We start from the raw sequence: 27,329 nt of genomic DNA, 5'->3' as shown, positions 1-27,329 counted from the left end.
AGGCCCCTGGCTATTCCGCCTGTGCTAGATATTATGGATGATGTGTCCTCTGAATCCAGCTTATCTCCTGATTCTTTGCCCCCTGCACCAGCCAAGCCAGATAGGTATTACAGAGTCCCTGACTCTCACAAGTTTCTTTATAAAAACCCTTCTGCTGATCCAGAAACTATTTCCCAGGGTCCAAAAGGGGTGAAGGCTTCCATTGCAAAAAATCCAGTACCCTCTGACAGAGATTCCAGAGCTTTGGATAGATGGGGGAAGAAAGTATACACTTCTGCAACTTTAGCAGTAAGAGCTTTAAATTGCCAGTTTCACATGCTTAAGTACCAACAATATTTAATGGCTCAGTTAAGAAAATGCTTGCAAGCTCAGAAGCTCCTGATTGTAAAGAAATGCAGGATTTATTGCATGCAGTTGAACATGTGGGAAAACATACTCTGCAATGTAGTTTTGATTCTTTAGAGGCCTCTTGTAGAGCCGCAGTTACAGGTTCTGTGATTTGAAGACGCTTGGTTAAAAGAACAGAGTTTACCTGATCATGTTAAGGCAAAATTATTGGATGCTCCTTTACAGCATGATACCTTGTTTGGTGTTAAGGCAGAAGAGGTGTTAAAGAAAATGGAGGATAAAGCTAAATTTATGCAAACAGTCAAGGATTTCTTACAGGTACAGCCACCTCGATTTAGCAGAAATTGGCCAACAAAGAATTGGTCCTTTCCAGTGTCATACAGGCCACAGAGAGGCAGATACAGACTCCCAAGAGGCAGATCTCAACCCCAAGGCTCAAACAGACAATGACAATGGGGCACCTCAACCCCAAAAGGAGGTGAGGACAAGTCTCAACCTTACAGGAAACAGTCACAATGACTTTCCCCTTCGTACGCCAAGCACTTCCCTTTTGGAAGCCCTTTTAGGGGGAAAACTAGCACTTTTTTCTCAAAACTGGCAAACAATCACCCAAGACAAATGGGTTCTGAATATTGTGTCTCAAGGTTACAGGTTCCACTTTCAAACTTTACCAAGGCTAAAAGGAATGCCAGACCTGCCAAAAAATCAATGAGCAGAGGCACAAAAACAAATTTCAGCCCTCATGGACATGAGAGCTATTCAAAAAGTACCACAACAGGAACAAGGACAAGGATTTTACTCGAGACTCTTCCTGGTCCCCAGAAAGGACAAGGCCTGGAGGCCCATACTAGACCTTTATTTTCTAAATACTTACCTGGATATTCCGAAATTCAGAATGTTGACATTACAGCAGCTTCTACCCATGCTGGGCAAGAAGGCTTGGCTTGGTTGTTACTCTGGACCTCAAAGAGGCATACCTGCATGTCCCTATCAGACAAAATTGCAGAAGATACCTCAGATTCAAAGCTGGTACAATGCACTACCAATTCTCTGCACTGCCCTTTGGCTTATCTACTGCGCCCAGGGTCTTCACAAAGTGCCTGACACCAGTAATTGCATTTTGCAGACAAAAAGGAATTCAAATATATCCATACCTGGATGACTGCCTCATTCATGCACAGACAAAGGACATTCTTCTACAGCATTTGGTGTTTGTAAAAAGGTTGCTAATTTCTCTAGGGTACACAGTAAACGAAAAGAAGTCAAAACTAGTGCCATCATAACAGATTATATTCCTGGGTGCCAGCTCCAATACAACGGCCCAGATGGCTTACCTCACGCCAGACAAACAAGTTCAACTAACTCAATATTTTCAATTACTGGCAAAAAAGTCCCATCTCCCTGCAAGAAAATTTCTGCAGGCCCTGGGATTCATGGCATCCTGCATACTACTATTACCATATGCCAGACTGCATATGAGGAAATTACAATGGTACCAAAAAAGTGTTTGGACTCAACATTCTCACAGTATAGAAGCAGTAATACCAATGATTCCCTGCCTACAGCAGGAGTTTCGATGGCGGACACAGGCATGTCACCTAAACAAGGGTCAGTCTTTTACCCTACCCACAGCCAGGCAGACTCTAACAACAGATGCCTCAGATTACGTCTGGGGAGCACACATAGCAGGAAAATGCATTCAGGGCAAGTAGACCACAGACCAGATGCATCTTCACATCAATCAAAAAGAGATGTTGACTGTTCAGAATGCCCTAACAGCTTTCAAGGACCTTCTGCATCCAGGACAATTATTATTAAAGACAGACAACATCACAGTAATGTGGTACATAAACAAGCAAGGGGGCACTCATTCTTATCCCTTATGCAGGCAAGCCATGACCTTGTGGAACACAGCTCTAACATATCAAGTTCACCTGCAAGCACAATTCCTGCAAGGAAAGAAAAATACTCTGGCAGACGATCTAAGCAGAAATATCACGGACCCTCACGAATAGAAATTTAATCCACAAATCTTCAGCATGGTAACGCAAAAATGGGGATGCCCAGACATAGATCTTTTTGCCTCCTCATTGAATTGCCAACTACAAAGATTCTGCACAAGGACTTATCACAAACAAGCATGGAAAGTGGATGCTCTTTTGTTCAGCTGGAAAAACCTAAATGTTTATGCCTCCCCGCCACTGCCTCTCCTTTCAAAGGTACTCCTAAAAGCCAGACAAGAAAAAACACAGATGATCCTGATTGCTCCAGACTGGCCACGCCAGCACTGGTACGCTGTCTTAAGGAACTTAGCTCAAGGCCCACCATGGATTTTGCCTCAAATTCCACACCTTCTGACTCAACAAAACAATCATATCCTGCACGGTCAGCTCAAAACCCTAAACCTGGCTGCATGGCAGATTCATTAGTCAAACAGGCAACACCTCTCTCTAAAGCTGTTATGGATGTCATTTTGGAGGCCAGGAGGCCTAGCACCAGGAAAGCTTACTCAGAAAAATGCAAGAGATTCTGCGCCTGGAACCAGGCTCAAAGCTTTGACCCTCTTGTTCCAAACATTCCTCAGATTTTATAATACTTAACTGAGATGCTGGACAGAGGCCTGTCCTTCTCATAATTAAGATCCACGCCTCTGCCATTTCAGCACGTTACAACACGGATCCTCCTTTATTCTCTCATCCCTTGCTAAAGCAGTACCTCAGAGGGGCTAAAAACATAAGACCGCCTGGGAGAGCACCAACACCAACTTGAGACCTCAATTTCATTTTGGAAAAACCACCCTGCCACCCTTTGAGCCAGCCAATACAGCCGATCTAAAATTTTTATCATGGAAAACAGCTCTGCTCCTGGCAGTAACTTCAGCACGAAGAGTCTCAGAGCTACAGGCATTAATGGCAGTGGAACCTTTTATAATTTTTCATCAGGACAGGGTTTCTTTAAGGACAAACCCTGCCTTTGTGCCAAAGGTGGTATCTAGTGTGGCTCTTAACCAAACCATCCATTTGCCAACTTTTTATCCAAACCCCCAGAATAAAGGGGAGGAACTTCTGCATTCTTTGGACATACACAGGCAGCTATGCTTCTACTTGGACAAAACAAAAGCTTTCAGGAAAACTGAGCAACTGTTTGTAGCATATGCTGCAGGATCACAGGGCAAGGCTATCTCAAAGCAGACTATATCCAAATGGATAGGACACTGTATTCATTACTGCTACACACAGCATGGAAAATCAGTCCCAAATAACATTAGGCCACATTCCACCAGGGGAACAGCCACTTCAACCACCTTTCTCAGAGGAGTACCTACCAAGTAAATTTTGGAGGCTGCAACTTGGAGTTCAGTGCACACCTTTACCAAGCATTACCACCTGCCTCTTTACTCTAAATCCAGAGCAGGATTTGCCACTGCAGTTCTGCAGGGCCTCATAGCCAATCCTAACTCTTTATAGACCAGCCACCCAACCTTAGCTTTGGGATTCTTCCCAAGTGTAATGACTGCAGCAGTGTAACACGATGAACATAGTACACTTTTGTACCTACCATAAATGTAGATGTGCGAGTGTTCACACTGCTGCAGTCCAGGTTACTCTCCCTCCATCCCCTCTGAACTAGCTGGACTTATCTATACCTTTCTCTCCTATACAACGTTTGTGGTGTATTTGCTTGTAACTGAAGGTATTGTTTTTATTTTTTATGTATATTTTTTTATTAGCAATATGTATTGCCTACCTACTTGGGGGCACCTGAAATCTGGGGCAAGAAAAACTGAAGAAAATGGTGTCAGATGCATCTTATATACCCCTGGCGCACTGACGTCAGGGAAGAAGCAACAGCAACCGGCGCCGGACCAAGACTTTGGAACTCTGGCCGACTGCGGGACCGCCTGACGGCAGGATAACCCAAGTGTAATGACTGCAGCAGTGTGAACACTCGAACATCTACATTTATGGTAGGTACAAAACTGTACTTTTTTTTCCTTGTGTTATATACCCTGTTAAGGTTAGGATTCCACCAGTGTGATTTGTTTGTAGAGTTTGTCTTGGGCTTGCTTCTAGTAAGTATGTATAGCAGCCTCTGTATAGCCATTTACATGGGTTGTACAAGGGTCTGTGTGAACAATTCAGCATAGGTTGTTGTGAACTCAGGGTTGGGAGGGCCATTGCATTTTAATAAACTATCACTTCATAGGATGTAGTTTGTTTTGGAATGGTTCCTAACTGTTACAGATTTTGCTGGGTTTACCAAGTTGATTTTTATTTCAAACAAGATAGCTTTGTGGTACAACCTCACCAGTGAGGACATGATACTGGGAGAGGTGCAGGGCTGTCCCATATTGGTGAGTACCAGATCCAGTATGTTTGGCCCCCTGGTGGATGTGCACACTGTCTGCTTAAGATAATTTGTGCACTGAAAGCGACCCAATAAAGCCACGGACGAAGGCAACCAGTATATGTAATGTTTTATTAAAGAAAAAAATCACACTAAAACACTCCATCTCCATAAAAATATAATGAGTATAGAATGAATGAAAACACATTTAGATTAACACAGGATGTTCATGAGTGTAAGTAAATAAATAAAACTTTTATTTATTTAAGCAGTTTGTAAAGTCCGATTGGCTAGGCTTAAATGACCCACAAGGGCAGTTAGCATAGTACTGACCTATGAGCTGTTTCTATCCTTTACCCCTAACCGCTTAGGTCAGACAGTATCTAAAATTGCACTAGCCAAATGGATTACTGGTTGCATTTCATTGGTTTAATCTCAAAAAGGACTAGATTTGCCACAACCCCCCCCCTCCCTTAGAGCTCACGCCACTTGATCTGTGGCTACTTCATCTGCTTTTTGGTCGAGGGCTTCCGTTGATGTTTGTGCTACAGCCACTTAGTCAAAGACTCATACTTTTGTTACATATTGCAAATTATAGCTGAGGACTCTGTCCCAGTGATGATGAAGAATGAAAAGGACAATATCAGATTTATAAGTTATGTACTCACCATAACTTGGCATCTGTGTTATCCATTTTCATTCTTCCTTACCTTCCCTCCCATCCAACCATCCTTGTCACTCATAGAAGTATCTGTTAGACTGTATTGGAACCATTCATTTCAAGGTTTGACCCCTGGCATTTCTTATGTCTATATTTACCTCTATTATGAAGTGGGAGATTAGGAAGCAAACTCAATCTGACGTGTTGGGGATAGAAGAGAGCATTGTGGGAAGAGGGAGGAGCTTTAGTGCTGGAACCAAAGACTTGCATATGCAGCTGAGTTGGATCCGAGGATTAGATCCCAACCTTTTGGTGAGGAAGATTGAAAATGGATAACACAGATGTCAAGTCATGGTGAGTACAAAACTTGTATTTAGTCTCTTCCCACATATCCTTAGCTGCCACACCAGAATCCTTTTTAATCCAAACTCCTAAGTACCTCATTTTATCGTGTCCCCATATATAAGGATATTTCTGAGTCAATTCTTGTGTGAGTATGTAATTTACAGCTATTGCCTTTGTTTTAGCTTCATTAATTTTGTATCCCAAAAAGATATGAGACTGTCTCAGAGTGTTCCACAACACTGAAATGTCCTTTTTCTGCTCTTATCAGGTATAAAATAATATTATCTGCAAATAGAGAAAGCGTTTCCTAACTACCATACCAATTATATCCTTGAATTTCTAACTCTTATTTCCTTTGACAGTGGCAGCTTACAAAGAATGAAAGATGACACTCCTGCCTGATTCCTCTGCTCAAACAGAAATTATCAGAGAGGAACCCACCCACTTTTATTTTCACCGCTGATCCCTCATATATCCTCCTATTCAACCTTATAATTTTATCAGAGAATGCAAATGCTTCCTTTGCCCTGCTTATAAATTCCCAGCTTACTCTGCCAAATGCTTTCTCTGCATCAAGACCCACCAACACCACAGTGGTATTTTCTTACATTCTGCTTCCCTCTGATCATCAGTGTTCTTTTAATGTTGTCAAATGTTTGCCTCCCCTCCACAAAATCACATTGATCCATATCTATCAATTTTTGGCATCACCTTTGCCATTATTTTACGTATTATAGGCATAAACACTTTATAAGCATGGTTTAGGATTGAAATGGGCCTGTAATAAGCTGGATCTGATGGGTCTTTACCCTCTTTAGGAATTACAGCCACCGCCGCTTTCTGCCAGGATGTTGGTGCTTCTCTTAAAATACTGTTAAACAAAACCTTCGAGATCTTAGTCATTTTTCCGTACCAGCTTCCAAACTTCCACAGGAGTACCATCTATTCCTGGCAACTTTTCCTGTGGATTGGTTATACATCACTATTTTTCTCATCTCTTCTTATCCTAACTGTTAGTAATTGAGCCTCATCTCCCTGAAACCTTGGCATATTTATTTCTTCCATAAACATTTCCATTTGTACCTTTTCTTGATTTCCATATTTTTCTGCTTTATAGAGACTTTCATAAAATTTCTGAAATATTTCTAGTACCTTTACAAGATCTCTTGTTATCATCGTTATTATAGGCTCCCTAAGCTTGGCAGCAACCCTTTCTTTCTGTTGCATGAGTCATTGTGCTAATAAAAGTTTTTGTGCTCAGTTATCAAAAAACAGTTGCGTAACAGCAGTTTTTCTAAATTCTTGCATATTATCAATGTAATCCCTTATTTTCTGTTTAGCATTCTGCAGTTGCTCTTCTTTCTTTTGATTCCCCCTATCCTGCAGTACTTTAACATTTGTCATTCCTTCTAAATAATTCTTGTTACCTCAGAGTCTCTCTATTTCTTTTATTTACAGCTTATTTTTAAACTCCACTTCAGTTTTATCCCACTTCCTAACTATATTTTCAGAAGAAATTTCTATCTTCTATAATAGCTCTTGAATAATTTCCTTGCCATATTATTTTTAATCCTTGAATAATTGCAGTCCTTGTATGAGCCAAAATTCATGTGTCAGCTTTGTCAACATCCATGCTGTAACCTCTTACTGTGGCTTCTAGAATGGAATAAAACACTTTCTTGAAATTATCTTGCATCTACTTCCTCAAGAAAGGAATACCTGTACAAGTTGGGATATGAATTCTGTGTTCTTACTTTTTTACCGTATAAACCATTACAGTATGCTTACATATATTTTGCCCTGGAAGGCTGTTTTACCAGGAGAATCTCAGACCATAAATGTTGTAATGCATGACAATAAAGAAGGAAATTTTATGTGTATGCACGTATACATTAATGGAAAGTGTTATCGAGATTTTTCATTTTTCATTATTGTTATTAATGCATGTGAATTCATATGGGCTGCGGTGGTGCAGTGGTTAGCATTGTCGCCTCACAGCAAAGAGGTTCTTTGGTTCGATTCTCTGCTGGAGTTCCTTCTGTGCAGAGTCTGCATGTCCTCCCTGCGGCTCAGTGAACTTTAAAGACATGCAGGTAGGTGCTTGTGTTTGTGCCTTCTGTGAAGGTTGGGTGTCGGGCTGGCAACTCAGCACTGTAAAAATCCACTGCCAATCAATCTGTAGACCGTTGATTCGCTGTGGCGACCCGTAACTGGGAAAAGCCGAAAGACGTTGCTTGCATGTGAATTCATATGACAAATTAATAATGTGATGAATAAGTAAAGATGTTCTAAAAAAATACTGGCTCTGTTGAACAAACATCCCTTACTAGTTTTCTAATAAGACAGGGTTTCATTAGAAAGAAACCTTACTTTCACACCTATAGTGGCATGTGAGAACTCTTTGAATCACTCTGTTCAGCCGCTGTTAATTTTCAGAAGAAGGAAAACAATGTAGAGAGACAAACATCTGTCATATGTTTGCAGACAGCTTTGATATTACTTAGATAAGGTTGCCACTGTTAGAAACCCAAATTATTTGTTTCCTTTGCCAAAGTAGCAGTGGTTATGTATACTGGCAAGGAAACCTTTTAAAAAGGCTATAAATATGTTTTCTTTTGTTATAAGTGTAGCACAGCTTTGCAGGAATTTGTGAAATTTCACTTCAGCAGGTCCTGTGCTGCTTTGTAGGTCTTTTCATGGATGCATCTTTACAAAATGTATGTGAAATTTCCACTTGACAAGGAGCTTCCGTATTTGTTAGACTTAGAATTGGAGAGCCAGTCACAGAGGAGATCAGGATTCTCAAGATCTGTCCATATGGCTTTGCCATAAGGGCCTTCTCCCAATTATTATTTTAAGTGAGAATTTTGTCTTTGTACAGTAACCCGTGGTCACTACATTTGATCCCAATACTGAAAGAGCTCTACCATAAGGCCACTTCTCAAACATTTTGACTGAGAATTTTGTTGTTGCAGAATAGCCTGAAGTCACTACATTCGAAATCAGTATTGTAGGAGCTTTGCCATAAGGGCCAACTCCCAAACGTTTTCATTGAGCACTTTGTCATTGTACTGTATAAGCAGATTTAACTTGGAAGAACCTTGCTGTGTATTAACTTCAAGTAGTCAAATACCAACCAATTTATGCTGGAAATTGACTTTAACATCCCACCTCCAACAGAGTAGTCCTTGCACTCACTAAGTTGGCTGCTGTCCTTTCTTCTTGACCAGTAGTTTACACTGCGTATGCCAGTTGCTTAGTCTTCCTGGCTGACAGGTTGCTGCATTCAGGAAAAGAAGGTAAACCTGTTCTACTTTGTAAGTCTGTTAATAGGTTTGTACTGGCTACTCTCTGCTATAATTTGACCAGAAGGTTGAGGGTGTACTCTACTATTATACTTCCTACTTACACATTTCACTTGTGACTCCCTCCCAAATGACCTTACTACTATCATACAAACACTCCCATTTCTTTTTACCTAATTCCCAACTTCCATTTAATCTTTCATCACCGTTTCCAGCTACATTTCTCCCTCCCATACTGTTTTGCACTATATTCATTCATAGTCACACCCCCTCCTAACAGCACGTATCTGTTGTACATTGTGATGTTATGTAGTCCAATCTCTCCTTCATTCTTACTCGTGGGTTTGGAGCCGAACCTTGGCTCCGACTCAGCCATACTCTAGCTCAAAGTCATCAATTGGCTTGTGGCTAAGAGGTATCCCATCATGCAACAAGTCTTTTCCCCAGATCTCGTTTTCCGCTCGTTACCCTCAGATGTGGTCTTGCTTTTGGCCGTGGCTAAGTATACTGTTTATAATCTTTTGACTTGTTGCTCAAAAAAACTATTTTCATAGCTCTGTGTGTGTGGTAGTGGTGTTATACTGCCTTTGTTTTGTTTCTCTTGCTGTTTTTGTGGCCTTTTCGTTGGCTATTTTGGTATCCCGTTTATTTCCTTTCTTCCACAGGCTAGGCCCGTTACAGTTAGAGGACCTAGTCCTCTTCATTGTTTCCATGTGGTCTTTGGTTTGGTGCTCCATTCTGTTATCTTATTAGTGTTGTCGTGTCTGGCTAGTGGTGCTATCCTGCCTTTGTTTCCCCGGGCTAGACCCATTTAAGTTAGAGGACCTAGTCCTCCCTGTAGTCTTTTTCCCGCCGGTTACAAGGCTGTTTTTAGTTAGAGGCTCTAGTTTCCCATGCAGGGTTTAGTTGGGTCCAGTGTGTGTATGTATTGCTTTGTACCTGTGTGTGTGTGTTCGCCTTTATTCAGCACATCCAAGGATTCTAAGGAACACAGGCCTTCGGACTTTAAAAAGTGTGCTGAATGCAACAATAAAATGTCTTTGACTGATGGGCACTCTGTGTGCGTGTACTGCTTGGGGGCTGTTCACCTCCAAGAATCCTGCTTGTTTTGTCATTCCTTCAGTCCCCGTGTACTACAGGAGAGGAAGAACAAGCTCATTTTGAAAGGACTGCTTAAACACTCCTTTGAGGAAGACTTGGCTAAACCTTCCAGTGCCTTATCCTCTCCAGCTAAAAAGGACAAAAAGACTTCTAAGAAGCATTCTCCGACGCCGTCTGTTTCTTCGGAGCCACCAGAAAAAGTTGCTAGAACAGCTTCTCCTTCTTTGGTTCCATTGCCTTCGGTGCCGACAGAAGGTAGTGTCTTTACTAAGTCCGCATCAGCTCCCAGCCTTTCGGAGCCGGTCACGGATATGTTGGTTCGGAGCCGGTCTCCAGTTATTCGACCGGTTTCTCCTTCACGCAAGTCCCCTTCTGTAGGGAGATCCAGATCTCCAGCTATATCCTCCAGGTCCTCGAGGACCCTTTCCAATGAGGACATTGATAGAGTGGTGAAGAAACTGCTTCAGTCATCGGTGTTGGCCAAATTGATTTTGGCTCAGACCCAGTCAGATCCAGAGCCTATGGCCTCTTCATCCTTTGTTGTTCCTCCTCCAAGCCTTTCTCGGCCTTCACAGCCAGAGTTGTCAGTTCCGTCGGGTGCCATTAGGTTGGTTTCAGTAGCCCTTGCCTGGCTTCTCTGCTCCGATTTCCGCTCCGACCCCAAGGGGTCAAGGGTCCATGGTTCTCCGGTCGGATCCGGGGGGTCGGGCTCCATCTTCATCAGTTCCGAGCCTTTCTCTCGTTGCTTCGGCTCGAGTGAGCTTGGACCCGACATCTGCTTTGGACCTCATCTCTTCGCTGCCAAGGGCTATTACTGTACCCTGTACAGTTAATAGGCCTTCAGAGCCGGGGGGGTGTTCAGCCTTCGAGGTTATGAGGAGCGTGCTGGCCAGGTCGTCAGCTGCATCCTATAGCACCGATACTCTGCCCCCTCCGGCACCGGTGTCAGTTTCGGATCACCCTCTGTCCCTGGACAGCGGAGACCCAAAGCCTCAGGATACTTCCCTGAGTGATCCCCAACTTTCTGATGTCTCCCCAGAGTTTTTGCCTGAGGCGCCCGCCAAAAAGAGATTGTGTAAGAGGAAACACCTCGACACCCCAGATGAGTCTCTCATGTCGGACACCGACCTTGAGGAGTCAGAGGGGTCCCCCAAGTCGTCTTCTGAAGATATCTCTTTTTGAGATATCCTTGAGATCTTACAGCAGAGAGGCGGCTGGCCCTCCAAATCCCCTTCTGATGAGGAGTCGGTGTTCCTGAAGGCTTTCGGGTCTCAACCCACCGCCTCTTGGGTTTCTCCCCCTTTCAGTGAGCTACTAGATCTTGTCTGTTGAACGGTGTGGGAAACTCCTGACACTGTGGAACCGGTCCCTAGGAGACCCAATAAGCTTTTGTCCTCCCCCACTGACAAGGAATATCTAACAAAAGGCGTTTCAGTAGATGTCATGGTGGTGGCAGCAGCCACCAAGAAGGAACTTGCTGAAACTTCGTCTACCGTTCATCCACCTAACAAAGAGTCCCGGGCTATATACAGGTATGGGAAGCGTGTGTTTACCTCAGCGGCTTTTACACTGCGGTCGCTGAACTTGAAGCATTTTACCAGGTTCCAGAGAGATCTCCTAAAAGAGTTAGGAGATTCTCTACAGGGTAATATTTCTGATGCCGTGGCACAAAAGGTCAATGCACAGATGTCTACCCTGAATTCCCTTACCAACTCCTCCATGAGGCTGATCTCGTACGCAGCCAACAGAGCGAGTAGGGCAAGCGGGTTCTGGAGTCTCTCTTAGGAGACACTCCTGGATGCGCCTGTGCAATTTCGCGGAGGCCTTCAAGTCTGTGTTCACCAACGCCCCCTTTGACGGTTCATCGTTGTTCGGAACTAAGGTGAAGGACACTCTCACTAGGTGCGAACAGGAAGGAAAACCCCTGTCTGCCATGGGAGTCTGTTTTTCCTTGCCTTCTAGACCTTACCCCAAGGGTAAAGGGTACCCTAAGGGCCAGAAGGGTGGGAAAATGTGGTTCAGGAAGTCGCAGAGGTTTTTTCAGGACGCATAATGTGATTCCCCCTCCAGAGGCAGGGGAGGGGGTGGAAATTCAGGTAGACGCCACCCTAGAGGCAGAGGAGGCCCGGGTAACCAGGGGGACCATGATTCCTTTCGTGGGTTTCCCTTCCAGCGCTCCTGAAGGGAGGCCCAACTGTGGGTCTTTGGAGCCAGTCAGGGGGTCGCATTTCTTTATTCGCAGAAGCCTGGCAAGACGTCCCCAAGACGAGTGGGTATTAAAGATAATTTCCAGAGGTTATCATATTCCCTTTTCTTCTCCTCCCCCGCCAACCAAGAGAATCCCAGACATTCCACCCAGTCACAGGGATTCCGCAACTTTAGAAATAAAAAAGTTGCTTTCAAAGAGAGCCATCCAGCCTATTCCCGCAGACAAGTAGGATTAGGGACTTACTCCAGATTTTTTTTTGGTGCCGAAAAGAACAGGGGACCTGAGACCCATCTTGGATCTCTGCCTATTGAACCTTCTTGTGCAAAAGTCCAAGTTCCGCATGGTCACCTTACAGTCAGTACTCCCTCTGTAAGGGAAAGATGTGTGGATGTGCTCCATCGACCTCAAAAATTCTTACTACCATATCAAGATGAACAGGGCATCGAGAAGTCATCTACGCTTCCGGCTGGGAGCCAGTCATTTTCAGTTTCGCGCTCTACCCTTTGGTCTCACCACAGCCCCCAGGGTGTTCAAATGCATGGCAGTGGTAACGGCTCACTTGAGACGTCAGGGATTCCAAGTGTTTCCGTACCTGGACAACTGGCTCCTTTCTGCCACCACCAGGCATCTACTGTTGCAGACCAGGGACATCACCATTACACTGTGCCAAAGGTTAGGAATTACTCTAAATTGGAAAAAAATCTGCATTGTTGCCCTCACAGCATGTCACTTTTATCGGTGCCGAACTAGATACGGTGCTCATAAGGACTTTCTTACCAGAAGAGAGAATTCAGGCTCTACAACAGCAGGTCTACGCCTTACTACCATTGAGTAAGGTCAAGGCAAAAGTGGTCCTCAAGCTATTGGGGACCATGGCTGCCACGATCATGCTAGTTCCCCTTGCCAGACTACAAGTGAGGGTTCTTCAGTGGCTGCTTTTTGCCCAGTGGTCACTACAGCATCTTCCACTCTCCCATTCTATTCTGATTATGGACACGTGCAAGCAGGATCTACGCTGGTGGCTTCAGGCCAGCAATCTCAACGTGGGCAAACCTTTTGTTCCATCTTCTCCAGTTGCCACGGTGACCACGGATGCCTCCCAGATCGGGTGGGGTCATTATCTCGGCAGGACAGTCCAAGGCACTTGGCAGGATCACAAAACCCATTTGCATATCAATGTATTGGAGATGAGAGCAGTGCTATTAGCGTTGCAAGCACTTCAGAGCTTTCTCCCTCTAGGGACAGTTTCAATCCACTCAGACAACATGTCAGTGTTATGGTATCTGAACAAACAGGGAGGAACCACCCCCTTTGCAGAGAGGCACTTTTGAGTTTGGTAGTGGGTGGTGTCTTCCCAACGCTTTCTAGTTGCAATGCATATACTGGGAAAGTCCAACATGATTGCCGACAGGCTGAGCAGAGCTATCCTAATGCCTCACGAGTGGTCCCTGAACAATTATGTTGTGGAGAAGATATTCCACAGATGGGGTCAGCCTTGCTACGATCTATTTGGCAGCCCCTTCAATGCCAAATGCAGCAGCTACTTCACCCTTATCCCCCCAGAGGTGGAGACACCCAGGGATGCTCTGGTTCACAATTGGCCCTCTGGTCTTCTCTACGCCTTTCCACCGTTACCTCTGGTATCAAAGGTCATTCAGAAAGCACAGTCTTTGGGAAGGAAAATGATCCTCATTGCCCCACACTAGCCTTGTCAGATTTGGTTTCCCTTCCTTCAACCCTATCTAATGGACAAGCCCTGGATTCTGGACCCAGCTCCAGATCTGCTGATTCATATGTCAGGGCAGTTCCATCCCTCCATATAGACCCTCAAGTTGACAGTTTGGCTGCTCCAGTTTCGTCTTTAGTCAGGCTTCATGATTTTTCCCCGGAAGTGGTCCATATTCCATCATCTTCCCACAAGCCTTCTACCAGGAAAATTTATTCCAGTCAGTGGAAGAGATTTTCTATTTGGGCCCGTGAGAGACATATTGATCCTTATACAGCGCCTGTTTTGGAAATATTAGAATATCTTTCTCAACTATTCAGTCAGGGATCAGCTGCAGCAACCATTAAAATGCAACTGGCAGTGATTTCTGCCTTTCACGTTGCTAATCAGCCCAACCTTATGGCTCATAGGCTTTGTAGGGCTTTTCTGAAAGGGACATTGTTACTCTGACCTCCAGTCTTTGATCCAGTAATGCCATGGGACCTCAATTTTGTATTACAGAAGCTAACCTCAACTCCCTTTGAGCCCGCAGCTGTGTGTAACATTAAATTCTTGTCATGGAAGACAGTATTCTTGGTAGCCATAACTTCAGCTAGGCGGGTCTCTGAACGCCAAGCATTATCGATTAAGCCACCTTATTTGATGTTTCACAAAGATAGGGTCTCCTTAAGAACCAATCCTTCCTTTGTTCCATAGGTTGCCTCTGTTGTCAATATCAACCAATCCATTGATTTGCCTGTGTTTTTTCCTGAATTCTCCAACAAGGCAGAATTTAAGTTTCATCAGCTAAATGTTCATAGACAGTTGCGTTTCTATTTACATAGGGCAAAAGATTTCAGGAAATCTGATCAAATGTTTGTCTCGTTTTCAGACACTAGACTTGGGGTTCCTGTTTCTAAGGTAACCTTGTCTCCCTGGATCTCCAATTACATCTCATTTATTTATGCTTCCAATGGCAAAGAATTACCCTTTAAAGTGAAGGCTCATTCTACACGGTCTGTGGCTACCTCAACTGCGTTTCAGGCTAGGATGTCTATGGATGATATTTGTGCTGCAACAACATGGACTTCACCTCATACCTTTATTAGTCACTACAAATTAGATCTGGTCTCTAGAGGCAGATCTTCCTTTGGTTCCACAATGCTCAAGAGTATTTTTCACTGAGTCACCCAAGATCAAGGTGCTAGGGACGCTGCCCCATGGGTAAGAATGAAGGTGAGATTGGACTACATAATGTCAAGAAGTTATGTACTCACCATAACATTCAATGTATGTAGTCCATCTCTCCTTACATTCTTACTAACCCTCCCTCCTACCCCCCTCCTGGAGGACCTGGAGGGTATAGTCTCTAGGTGTCAGTAGTCCCTTCTATTGGGGTTGTTCTTCTTAGTGCATGTGTGTGTGTGTGTGTGTGTGTGTGTGTGTGTGTGTGTGCTTGCAGCAAACAAGATCTGGGGAATAGACCTGTTGCATGATCGGATACCTCTTAGCCATGAGCCAGTTGAAGACTTCGAGCTAGAGTATGGCCGAGTCGGCTCTTAACCCATGGGTAAGAATGTAAGGCGAAATGGACTACATACATCGAACATTATCGTGAGTACATAACTTCTTGTTTTCTACCCCCCCCCCATAAAAAAGTCACCTCTTCCTATTCTAACTGCATTCTCATGCTCTAGCCTTTAACCCCCCCCCCTCTATTCATTACATTCCAGAGAAGATACTAGGACAACCTAGCTCTATTCTTTCATATAAAATACTTTTTCCCTACCTGCCATCTAACAGTTTCCAGATTCCACCACCACTAAATATCTTTCCAGCCTGCAGCTTCTTTTTACTTCATGATTCCTGCTTCCCCTCTACCTGCCAGCTGTAACATACTGATCCCTTTACTTAATCGTTCTACTCTTCAGCTTATCCATTATATATTCTTCTGCTACTGGGCCATCTCTCATCCTAATGTGACTCTGTACTTTCTCTCAACATATCCCCAACTCTGTCCTAACCACCTATTCATACTTCCTCCCTACATTCTCCACATATTGCACCAAATCGATTTAATGATACCCCTCAGCTTTACTCCAAATGTAGACGGATTTAATTCCATTTCAACTCAAGCCAAAACAAAATTAAGTGGAAAAATGCTCTCCAAAAACAAATATTAGTAATGCCCTAATATATTAAAATCCTTCACACTAATCCTAGCCCTGCTTATCACCATGAACAGCAAGACAGTTCTGTTCCACACACACTACTCTAATCCTACAGTGGTCTACCCCGACCCCAGTAATTTAACTTTTTCTGCCATAAATGTTAGAAGCGTAAGAAATAAAATTGCTAAACTACATGTCTGGATTACCCAACATAAGGTTGATGTTCTTGCTGTAACTGAAACTTGGCTTAAACCTAACATAAAACGACTCTGAAATTACAAATGACACCCCCTACCTTTAATACCATTTGCAATGACCATTTAAATAAGAATGGTGGTAGTACTGCTTTAATAGAAAGCTGAATAGTGAATGTGAGTAGTCAACACTTCTGGAGCCGATGTATATAAAGTAAATAAAAAAGTTTTATTTCCACAGTTACACAGTTAAGTGCTTTTGTCCTGTAGGACCTCTTCAGAACTTCCATTTAAATAAACACAACACGTTTATTTGTAATATGGATGAAGTCATATGACAAAGTGTGTCCAGTCAGATTGTAGATTACTATAAAAAATCATGGTCACATAGTTTACCACAAATTTTCTTAATTATTTAACATATTTTTAATAGTTGTTCTGTCATTAAGGTAGACTTTTATCAATTAAACAAAGTCAATTGTTTCTTTTAAATTGCTGTTATTTCATTGGATGCACTTTTTCATATGACCTCATGGCTTACTGTCAGTGTCCCCTGCCAGATACCTCTCAAGTTGGCTCTGGGTGAAATCCCTAGAGGTGGAGAAAGAGTGGGGACTCTCTGATCAAGAGGATGCTTGATGGTTATCAGGCATGTCGGCAAAAATAACCTAAAGAAAACAAGTTATAAAATATGAATATTTCATTTCTTATTAAATAACATTTCCTTGTGCATGGACTTCATTTCTTGGGTTTTGTTTGAATATTTTCTCTGAAATTGTGTGAACATTCCTGTAAGATGATGTATTTTTTCAGTGTTATGAATTCATTACATGTGCTTAGATACTCAAGGTGTATGATGAACTCAGTATTGCACATTACACCTCCTTCTATAAAACCTGAACAAACAAAATGCATGAACTGTGATTGGTTAGTAGCACTTTTGTCTCTCATAAGACATGACAATGTAAAGTATGCTTTGTATATGCTGGTTTTGTTGTGAATTTTCACCTAGATGACCAACCATACTACATACTGGGTATTACTGATTACCACTGAACACATTTTTAAACTTGTATCTTTTTCCCCCATATACAGACAAGACAATTGGTCACTGTATGCGACTGTAAATTGCTGGCAAATGCAATACAAGCCTTAAATGCTGCAAGACCAGAGTACATAGCTTCTAAACCATCACCTAATTCAGCAGAGGCTGACCAAGTAATGCTCAGGAATGATCAGGACACACTCATAGCAAAGTGGACAGGGAGAAATAGCCGATTATCCCTGCTGGGCACATGGCATGAGGAAGAATGGGTAAGAGCTAATCTCAAATACAGGCGTATGCCATAATCTAATCAGGTTGGTGGAAAAAGTGTTCATTTCATTAGGTTCCTGTCAACGGTGTCTCATTCTTTCTTTAGTGCAGTTAGCTGAGAAACCTTCTATATATCCTTTTTCTGTTTTTCTCTAACAAAATTAAATCATTTGTTATACCAGCATGATTATCAAATAAAAGTATTTTGTGCATGATTGTTCTTCTGCCTCATAACTTCAAACGACTGGTGCACCTGCAGACTGGGCTATAGTTATGAAGACAGTCTGTGTTAGAATGTTTTTTTGTAATCAAATATACGCATTAAACATACTGAAAGTAAGCATTTTAATGAAAAACAGGCATAAAAATGTATTGTATTTGGGTATCCTGTTGTAAAATTTTACTAAAGGCACTGCATCTGTTAAGTTCAAAACAGCTACAACATTAAATTAAATATTTCTTTCTTATGTTTACTAATTACACCTGGGCAACTGTTTTATTTATGCAGCAGATAGTGGTGCTTGCTATGTTGACAAAATGTTGTCCTAAAGGCGTGTGTGTGGGTGCACCCATGCCTGTCTTGTGTATATGCATGGGTTCCCTTTAGAATAACAAAAAGCAGAAGCCAGCAACTGTGATCTGTATAAACTAATTTAATTAGTTAAAAAATAAAAAAAACACAAGAATAACAGACCGGTTTCGGCTATGATGTTAACCTAGCCTTCATCAGTGTAAATTCCCAAAACATCTTGAAGTTCTTTTATACACATGGAAATAATTAATCACAAAGGACCTGTAACACAATAAGGTTACATTTAGATATTAACCTAATGGACAATTTATATGGCTAATATATCAAGGTTACTCATATTGATACAGCTTTGGGAATTTATACATTGCAGATGCTAATAATAATATTGTGAATCATTTTGGATTTGTTGGACATATTGAGACCACTTATATGCATATCATATTATATAGGGAGGTCATACTAAACAAGATTATATAACACAGTATTATTTTGCACGAAATATATTGGTCCTATCTTCTCATCAGTTTATTTTACAGTGGTTGAGAGAGTGATATATATACACGTGATATATTATATATTTCAGCAAATTTCCCCATTTTAGTTTATTCTGGTCCAAACTATAGTATTTCAGTTCAAATAGATAACGGGCCTTTTTGATGGACTCATTAGTAGATTACAGACAATTATATCTTATTGATTTACACATGTTTATTTAGCCAAATTCGTATTCTATTTTCTACAAACATATTGGTATTTGCCAAGGGTTGTTGTGATATAATTATATTGCAGTTACCATTATTGTCTTAGATTTGCTATTCATTTATAAGTGGATCTGGACATGGCAAGGTTTTTGCTATCAGAGGTTAAATTTACAAATATTTATATGATATATTCAATGCAAGCCGACAAGACCTATGTATGAGTGTTCTTGTCAGGGCTGTTTTCAACAACTTAGACTTCATATTGTTCAAAACTTTTGGCTTTGATTCAGTAATTGATTTGTTTCACTGGCCATTATTGCCCAGTTTCCACATATAATTGTTTCAATTACTGGGATGTGGTACTGCATTCATTTTTTTTCTATATTTGAAATTTTTCTATATTTGGAATTTGTCTTTGATCAAACATTCAATTTGATGAAGTTTCATCTTTGATATTGTCTCTGTGCTACATTTGAGTCGTTGTGGCTCCTTTACACTCTTGTATCCAATATTCTTTTTTATAATGGATCTAAATCATATTTTGGTTGGGCTCTCTTCTGATAAGGAAGACTTGGGCATTTTTGGAATAGGGGAATGACCCGATGACAATAGTTCTAATATCTTAGACCATCCCGAAACTCACTGTGAAAAGTTGTTTCAGCAAATGAATAGAAACATGAGAACATTAAGGTCCAATGTATGGCATCTTAAATTATTCAAAGAATATATGGCTAAAGGGATAACTCCCAGAGGGCTTAGAGTAAAACTTCAGCCATTAGTAACTGAATTGGATGAACAACTAACCAGTGAATGGTCAGCAATACAACAAAACTGCTCCATGAAATTTGTGGAAACATTATCCAGATATTATGAGCGGATTATTGATAGGGAAATCCTTAATGTTAGCAAATTATGTGATGACAGTAATTAATACAAGGACCAACCATTTTTTCCCACCCAATTGTCCAAACTTAGCTTAGATTTACTTACCTTTGAACAACAACTCAAGGATAGGATATTAAAAAATTTCAAAGGGACCAAATAGATTATGACAAAGGTTATCCCTTTCAACATACTAGACATGTTAAGTTTGAATGTGGTTGTCATAAAACCAATACCACCCCCAAACGCAAATATCCCAAGTCCATTCTTAGAAAATGCAACACATATACTGATTCATCGGGGGGAGATTCTTCTTCTGGTACAGATTTGGAGACACAGCAAACCTCAGATTCCCCCATCCCCAAACGTAACAATAGTGTGGCCCCTTTAGGCCTTACAAGAGGGGAGGCAGGAAACATCGAAAAAATAAGAAGTTTGGAGGGCTTAATGGAACTGTTGAACAAATAAGTGTTCCAAAACAAATGTATTAAACATTTCTGAGGTAACATTATCTATCTCACAAACTGCTTTGCTAAATAAAGGTCTTTCTTTTATACCGGGTTTTTTGTTCTTGAAGATACATTTGCACAAGATGTAACAGCATTTTGCAGATTGCTTAATTTAAAATTGTATTTTCATGATAACAAATATGATGGTGTTACTGCTGATACTTTCAAATACCACAAATCCACCTATGTCCCACCTATGCATCCTTGTGTTAGTCTTTTCCAAAATAGTGTTCTCAAAGATCTACACTTTACTTCGGGTATGACTCACCCTAAATCTAATAATCTCTCAAAGACCAATATGTCAACTTTACAGGAACTTTCCAGTTACAAAAATTTGGTTATCATCTCTGCGGACAAAGGTGGTGCTGTGGTAGTCATGAATTGGACCCAATATGATGTTGAGGCTCAGAGACAGCTGGAAGATGCCAGATATTATACCAAAATGCCTCTTGATCCAACATCTATGTTTAAACATCAAATAGGTACGTTTTTGGATTCAGCAGAAGAAAATGACATCATTACACAAAACACCAAAAATCATCTTACTATATCTGATCCCAACAGCCAATACATCTATTTTCTGCCCAAAATTCATAAAGATCCTCTGCATCCCCCAGGCCGACCGATTGTGGCATGTAATGGCTCCTTAACTGAACCATTATCTGAATTCCTAACTAAACACCTCAAACCATTATTGAGCTGGGTAAGATCCAGAATTCAGGGCACCAAGGAATTTTTAGGCATCCTAAATGATATGCAAATGGAAGATCATTGGTTGTTATGCACTTTGGACGTTAGTGCATTATACACCAACATAACACATTGGGCAGGGCTAGATGCAGTAGAATATTGGCTATACAAATCAGAGCTGTATAAACCCGGCTTTAACACTTTTCTTATATGCCTAACTGAGCATGTTCTCACCAAAAATGTTTTCTTCTATGGAAAACAATGTTGTCTCCAAATACGGGGTACTGCAATGGGCGCATCATTTGCCCCCATATATGCAGATCTATATATGGCATACATAGAAGAACAAATCATTTATGATGTTACACACAACATCTATTTGATGGAAATTGATATTTGACGCAGAAATCTGAATGATTGCTGGATAGTGTGGAGATCTGATGTGGAATACTTGATGGAATTTTTTGAGTATCTCAATGATAATACATGGGGTTTACAATTCACTATTAACTATGACCAACACAAGATCACATATTTGGATGTGCTGGTACCAAGGAGTAAGGATAACACCCTCTGTACAGAAGTATTCAGAAAATACCCAGAATGTAACACCTTACTCCACGCATCCAACTTTCATCCAGCACATATTACCAAAAACATCCCCCAAGTCTCAATTTATTAGGATGAGACATATTTGTTCAGAAGAAAATACCTTTAAGGTTTTTCGTAAAGATTTGTCAAATAGGTTCCAAGAAAGGGGCTACAGCATGGGTTATGTACATACAGCAAGCAATTATGCTGAAAATTTGGGCAGAGAAGACCTCCTTAAGTACAAACATAAATCAAAGAACACAAATAACAATCTATGATTTATTACTACATATGGTAGAAATACAAACATGATGCCATTAGACGACACTGGAACATCCTTCTAGCTGACACTGTTTTGTCACAATATTTATCCGAGACCTGCACATTCTCATTTAGAAGGGGGAAAAATCTTGGATCTCATTTCAGCCACTACAAACATCACTATGATGCCATTGACCACAATATGACCCAAACCTTAATTTCTGGAGATAAACTTGTGGGCTGCATGCCATGTGGTCATTGCAGCCATTGTAAACGTGCTAAAAACCAAACAATTCTCCAGCAGCAATTGCAGTACTATATATGACGTCAGGTTTTTTGCAAATTGCAGCATGGATTGGATCATCTATATGGCCTCTTGCAGTTGTCATGCATTTTACATAGGGCAAACATCCAGACCTCTCAAGTTACGTATTTCTGAACACCTCAGTGATGTTAAATGCAAGAGAATTAGTAACGCCCTGTATAAACATACTCTTAAACATACCACAGCAAAATTTCATTTTACCATCATTGATAAAATAATAGGCGACAGATCCAACAAATCTAGTTGGCACAGCAAACTAAATGTAAAAGAAAAGAAATGGATTGTGAAATTAGGTGGACTATTCCAGCCTGGTCTTAATGAATATTCATGATTTTGTATACTAATGAATATTCATGAGCTCACCAATGAAACTTTGTGATTAATTATTTCCATGTGTATAAAAGAACTTCAGGATGGACATGAGAGCCATTCAGCAAGTACCACAGCAAGAGCAGGGACAAGTATTTTACTCAAGGCTGTTCTTGGTACCCAGAAAGGACAACGCCTGTCCATCCTAAACACATTCCTAGATATTCCAAAATTCAAAATGTTAACTCTGCAGCAGCTTCTGCCCATGCTGGGCAAGAACACTTGGCTTGTAACTTTAGACCTAAAAGAGGCATACCTGCATGATGTTCATCGTGTTTCACTGTTGCAGTCATGACTGTAGGGTTCTCCCCTGCCGGCAGGCAGTCCTCGGTCGGCCAGAATCCCAAAGTCTGGGTCCGGCATCGGCTGCTCAGCCATGCTCCCTGACATCAGAGCGCCAGAAGTACAAAGCTGGCAGCCGACACCATGTTCTCCAGTCTTTCTTGCCGTGCGGTGATAGCAGTTCACAAGTGCCGGTCGGCTGACTTCTGACAATTTTTTCTGAACGTACTTCAGTCCGAAGACTTTCTACTCCTACTCAAAGCTAAGTACCCCGTTGGGGAAACTTTTTTCTTGCTCCAGTCCGATGTCAGAAAAAGTTAATAATTGTATTTCATGTGGGAAGCAAATACCTCATAAGGATTTTCATTCTTACTGTATTCCTTGCTTAGGCCCTGACAACGACGTAGCTAGTTGTCGGTTTTGTGCCAGATTTAATCAACGTACTATTAAAAGAAGGTACGATTTTGCTTTTCATTACTTCAGTAGGCATTTTAATTACAAAATGTCGTCGGACACGCTTACGGCTACTGGAGTTCACAAACGACGCAAGGATAAAGACAGGCCTCCGAGGTCCAAATCAGACGATATTGTACAAGCAGAGCCAGCTTCAGGTTCGGCAGTCGTCAGTGAGGTGCTTTTGCAGCCCCTGTCGTCAGCCATTTCGGAACCGATGGCCGAAACGGACTCCCACGAGGAGCCAACGAGGCCTTTGAATACTTCTGTTGCAGGACCTTCGGACAGTGCTCCTTTGGATGGGTCCGGAGCCGCTGTGCAGGTACCGGCTTCCGAAGGGGTTTTCAGGCCTACTCAGCTTCTGATAAAGGCAAAGACAAAGGCAAAGACTCCTTCCAAATCAAAGACCACAGCCCAGGCCTCTTCTGATCCAGGACCCAAGTCTCAGAAACAGTTACTTAAGATGGCGGAGGACTTGCTTACTATGATTAGGGGTTCACATCCCCCTCCAGACAAAAGGCCAAAGCAGGAGTTGTATTGTGACTCATCTGATCAGGCTTCTGTTTCTTCAGTTTCTTCTTCTGACCAGGATTACTCTTTTCCTCCTTATGAGGATTCTGATGCTGAGGAATCTCTTCCTTCAGCTTCTCCCCCTGAGGATTTTTCTTTTGGGGAAACTTTACATGAAATGAGGGAACATTTTCACTGGGAAGGACAGGAGTACTCGGAATCTAAGAAGAGACTTAGGGATTTTCTTCTTCTTCCTCAACATAGACCCCTGGCTATCGCTCCAGTTTTGGATATTGTGGATGATGCTTTTTCGGAGGCTAACTTAACTCCTGACTCTTTTCCTCCAGCTCCTGTTAAGCCTGACAGATATTATAGGGTTCCTGATTCCCACCAGTTTTTATACAAGAATCCTACTGCTGATCATGAAACCCTTTCTCAGGGCCCTAAGGGGGTTAAGGCCGCTTCTGCTAAAACCCCCATTCCCACTGAGAAGGATTCCAGATCTTTAGAAAGAAGGGGCAAAAAAGTGTACACTCCTGCAACCTAATCTATTAGAGCTTTAAACTGTCAGTTTCTTATGCTGAAATACCAGCAATTTATTTTGTCTGTTTTGAAACAAAAGCTATCTTCCATTTCTGCTTGTGCAGATGATAAGGAATTACACGATTTAATGCATACCACTGAACAAGTAGGGAAGCATGGTTTACACTGTGGTTTTGATGCCTTGGAAGCTTCTTGTAGGGCTACTGCCTCTGGCACAGTCATTAGAAGGCATGCTTGGTTAAAAGAACAAAACTTGCCAGATCAAGTAAAAGCTAAGTTCTTGGATGCTCCTGTTCAACATAATGTTTTGTTTGGATCAAAGGCTGAAGAGGTGATAAAGAAGATGGAGGACAAGGCAAAATCCATGCAAACGGTTAAGGATTTTTTACAAGTTCAGCCACCCAGATTTAGTAGGAATTGGCCTACTAAAAATTGGTCCTTTCCCAACTCAGACAGGCCTCAAAGGGGTAGATACAGACGCTCCCGGGGAAGGCCCCAAACACAAGCCTCTTATAGATCAAGACAGTGGACTGCTTCCACCCCTAGGGGAGGAGAGGACAGGTCGCAATCTTATAGAAAGCAGGCTCAATGACTCCCCCTGTTGGGCTGCAGGAACTTCTTGCCTGGAAGCCCTTCGGAGGAAAACTTTCTCTTTTTTACCTAAATTGGATTCATATAACCCAAGACAAGTGGGTTTTGGATGTGGTTTCAAGAGGTTACAAATTCCATTTTCATACCTTGCCAAGACCAAGCGGATGGCCGGATCTACCAAAACATCAGTGGTTAGAGGCCTTAAACCAGGTGGAAGCCCTCTTGGCTATGAAAGCCATAGAACTGGTCCCACTTTCAGAAATGGGACAAGGTTTTTACTCAAGGCTCTTCCTAGTCCCCAGAAAGCAAAATTCATGGAGACCCATTCTGGATCTGTCAGTCTTGAACACTTTTCTCGAGATACCAAAATTCAAGATGCTTACTCTACAGCAGCTGCTTCCAATGTTGACCAAAAATGCATGGATGGTAACTTTGGATTTAAAGGAGGCTTATTTACACATTCCCATCAGGCAGGAGTGCAGAAAATACCTCAGGTTCAAGGCCGGATCGAGGCACTATCAATTCTCTGCGCTGCCCTTTGGATTGTCTACTGCGCCCAGGGTCTTCACCAAATGCCTGGCTCCAGTAGTAGCTTATTGCAGACTCAAGGGAATTCAAATTTACCCTTATCTGGATGACTGTCTTATTCAGGCAGACAGCAAAGATGTCTTACTCCAGCATCTAGAATTTGTTCAACAACTTCTCAAGTTCCTGGGGTTCACTGTAAACATAAAAAAAGTCAAATTTGACACCCTCACAACAGATAACTTTTCTGGGTGCTCTTCTAAACACAACAACACAGATGGCATTTCTGACATGCAAAAAACAATTACAGCTGGCTACAACTTTCAAAACCTTGGCATCATTAACTCCGCTATCTACAAGGAAATTCCTGCAGGCTTTGGGTTACATGGCCTTCTGCATCCTTCTCATACCATATGCAAGACTACATATGAGGAAAATACAGTGGTACCTAAAAAGTGTATGGTCTCAGCATTGCCACAGTTTAGACATACAGATCTCCGTCCTGCCTTGTCTTCAGAAGGAATTCCTTTGGTGGTCCAGGGCATGTATTCTAAACAAAGGGAAGGCCTTCAGTCTGCCTCCAGCCAGTCAGATACTAACCACGGACGCCTCGTATTATGCATGGGGAGCCCATTTGCAGGGCAACTATCTGCAGGGCCTTTGGACAAAGGATCAGAAGCACCTGCATATCAATTTAAAGGAAATGTTAGCCATTCTGAACGCTCTATTGGCCTTCAGAAATCTTCTACAACCAGGACAATTACTGATACGGACAGACAGCACCACAGTTATGTGGTACATAAACAAGCAAGGGGGATCACATTCCTATCCCCTTTGCAGACTAGCCATGATTCTATGGAACACAGCTCTAGCTTACAAATTGGACCTTCAAGCCCAGTTTCTACCAGGGAAGCAAAACATCCTGGCAGACAGTCTGAGCAGGAACCTGTCAGACCCACACGAATGGATGCTGGACACAGAGATATTCAAGATGATTACAGCAGACTGGGGATGTCCTCACATAGACCTCTTTGCATCCCACCTCAATCATCAACTACAGATATTTTGCACAAGGACATCCCACGAACTAGCTTGGAAAGTGGATGCACTATAATTCAGTTGGAGAAACCTCTCGGGGTATGCCTTCCCGCCTCTGTCTCTTCTTCCATGGGTGTTATTAAAGATCAAACAGGACAAGCCCAAGATGATAATTTTACTGGCCCCAAATTGGCCTCGACAGTTTTGGTACCCAACTCTGAAAAACCTTTCTCTGGAGCCCCCTTGGGTTTTACCTCAGACTCTGAACCTTCTGTCTCAACACCAAGGTCAAGTTCTGCACTCCCATGTCAAAACTCTCTGCCTGGCTGCCTGGTTAATCCAGGGTCTATGATTCATCCTTTTCTACCCAAGCAGGTTATGGATGTCATTTTAGAAGCCAGACGTCCTAGCACTAGAAAATCTTATGCAGGAAAATGGAAAAGATTTTGCACCTGGATGCAGGCTCAGGATTCAGATCCTCTTATTTCTAACATTCCTCTGATTTTACTTTTATCTGACAGACCTCTTACATAAGGGTCTTTCTTTTTCTTCCATTAAGATACATGCCTCTGCTATTTCTGCTCATTATAATTCAGACCCTCCAATCTTTTCCCACCAGCTCATGAGACAGTTTCTCAGAGGAGCTAAGAACTTAAGGCCCCCTAGATCTCCACCCATTCCTGCCTGGGATCTCAACTATGTTTTGGAAAAACTCACCCTTCCTCCTTTTGAGCCTGCTGCCACATCTGACATCCAAGTTTTTATCTTGGAAGACAGCCATCCTGTTAGCTCTGACCTCTGCCAGGAGAGTTTCGGAGTTGCAAGC

General features: G+C 42.1%; 1 protein-coding gene across 7 annotated transcripts in view; it reads left to right on the top strand.

Moving 5' to 3' along the window:
• Positions 1-27,329, top strand: part of INPP4A (inositol polyphosphate-4-phosphatase type I A) — a 1,931,511-nt gene that overhangs the window by 783,798 nt on the left and 1,120,384 nt on the right. For all 7 annotated transcript variants that reach the window (XM_044072185.1, XM_044072184.1, XM_044072183.1 and 4 more), the window contains one exon: positions 17,482-17,700. In XM_044072185.1, coding sequence (XP_043928120.1) covers positions 17,482-17,700 — 219 coding nt within the window. The remainder of the gene's footprint in view (positions 1-17,481; positions 17,701-27,329) is intronic.

Source organism: Protopterus annectens, chromosome 5.part0 (assembly GCF_019279795.1).
Source record: "Protopterus annectens isolate FY-2018-M chromosome 5.part0, PAN1.0, whole genome shotgun sequence".
Taxonomy (NCBI): Eukaryota; Metazoa; Chordata; order Ceratodontiformes; family Protopteridae; genus Protopterus; species Protopterus annectens.
The sequence above is the reverse complement of the archived record's forward strand: the minus strand, read 5'-3'. Positions and strand labels throughout refer to the sequence as shown.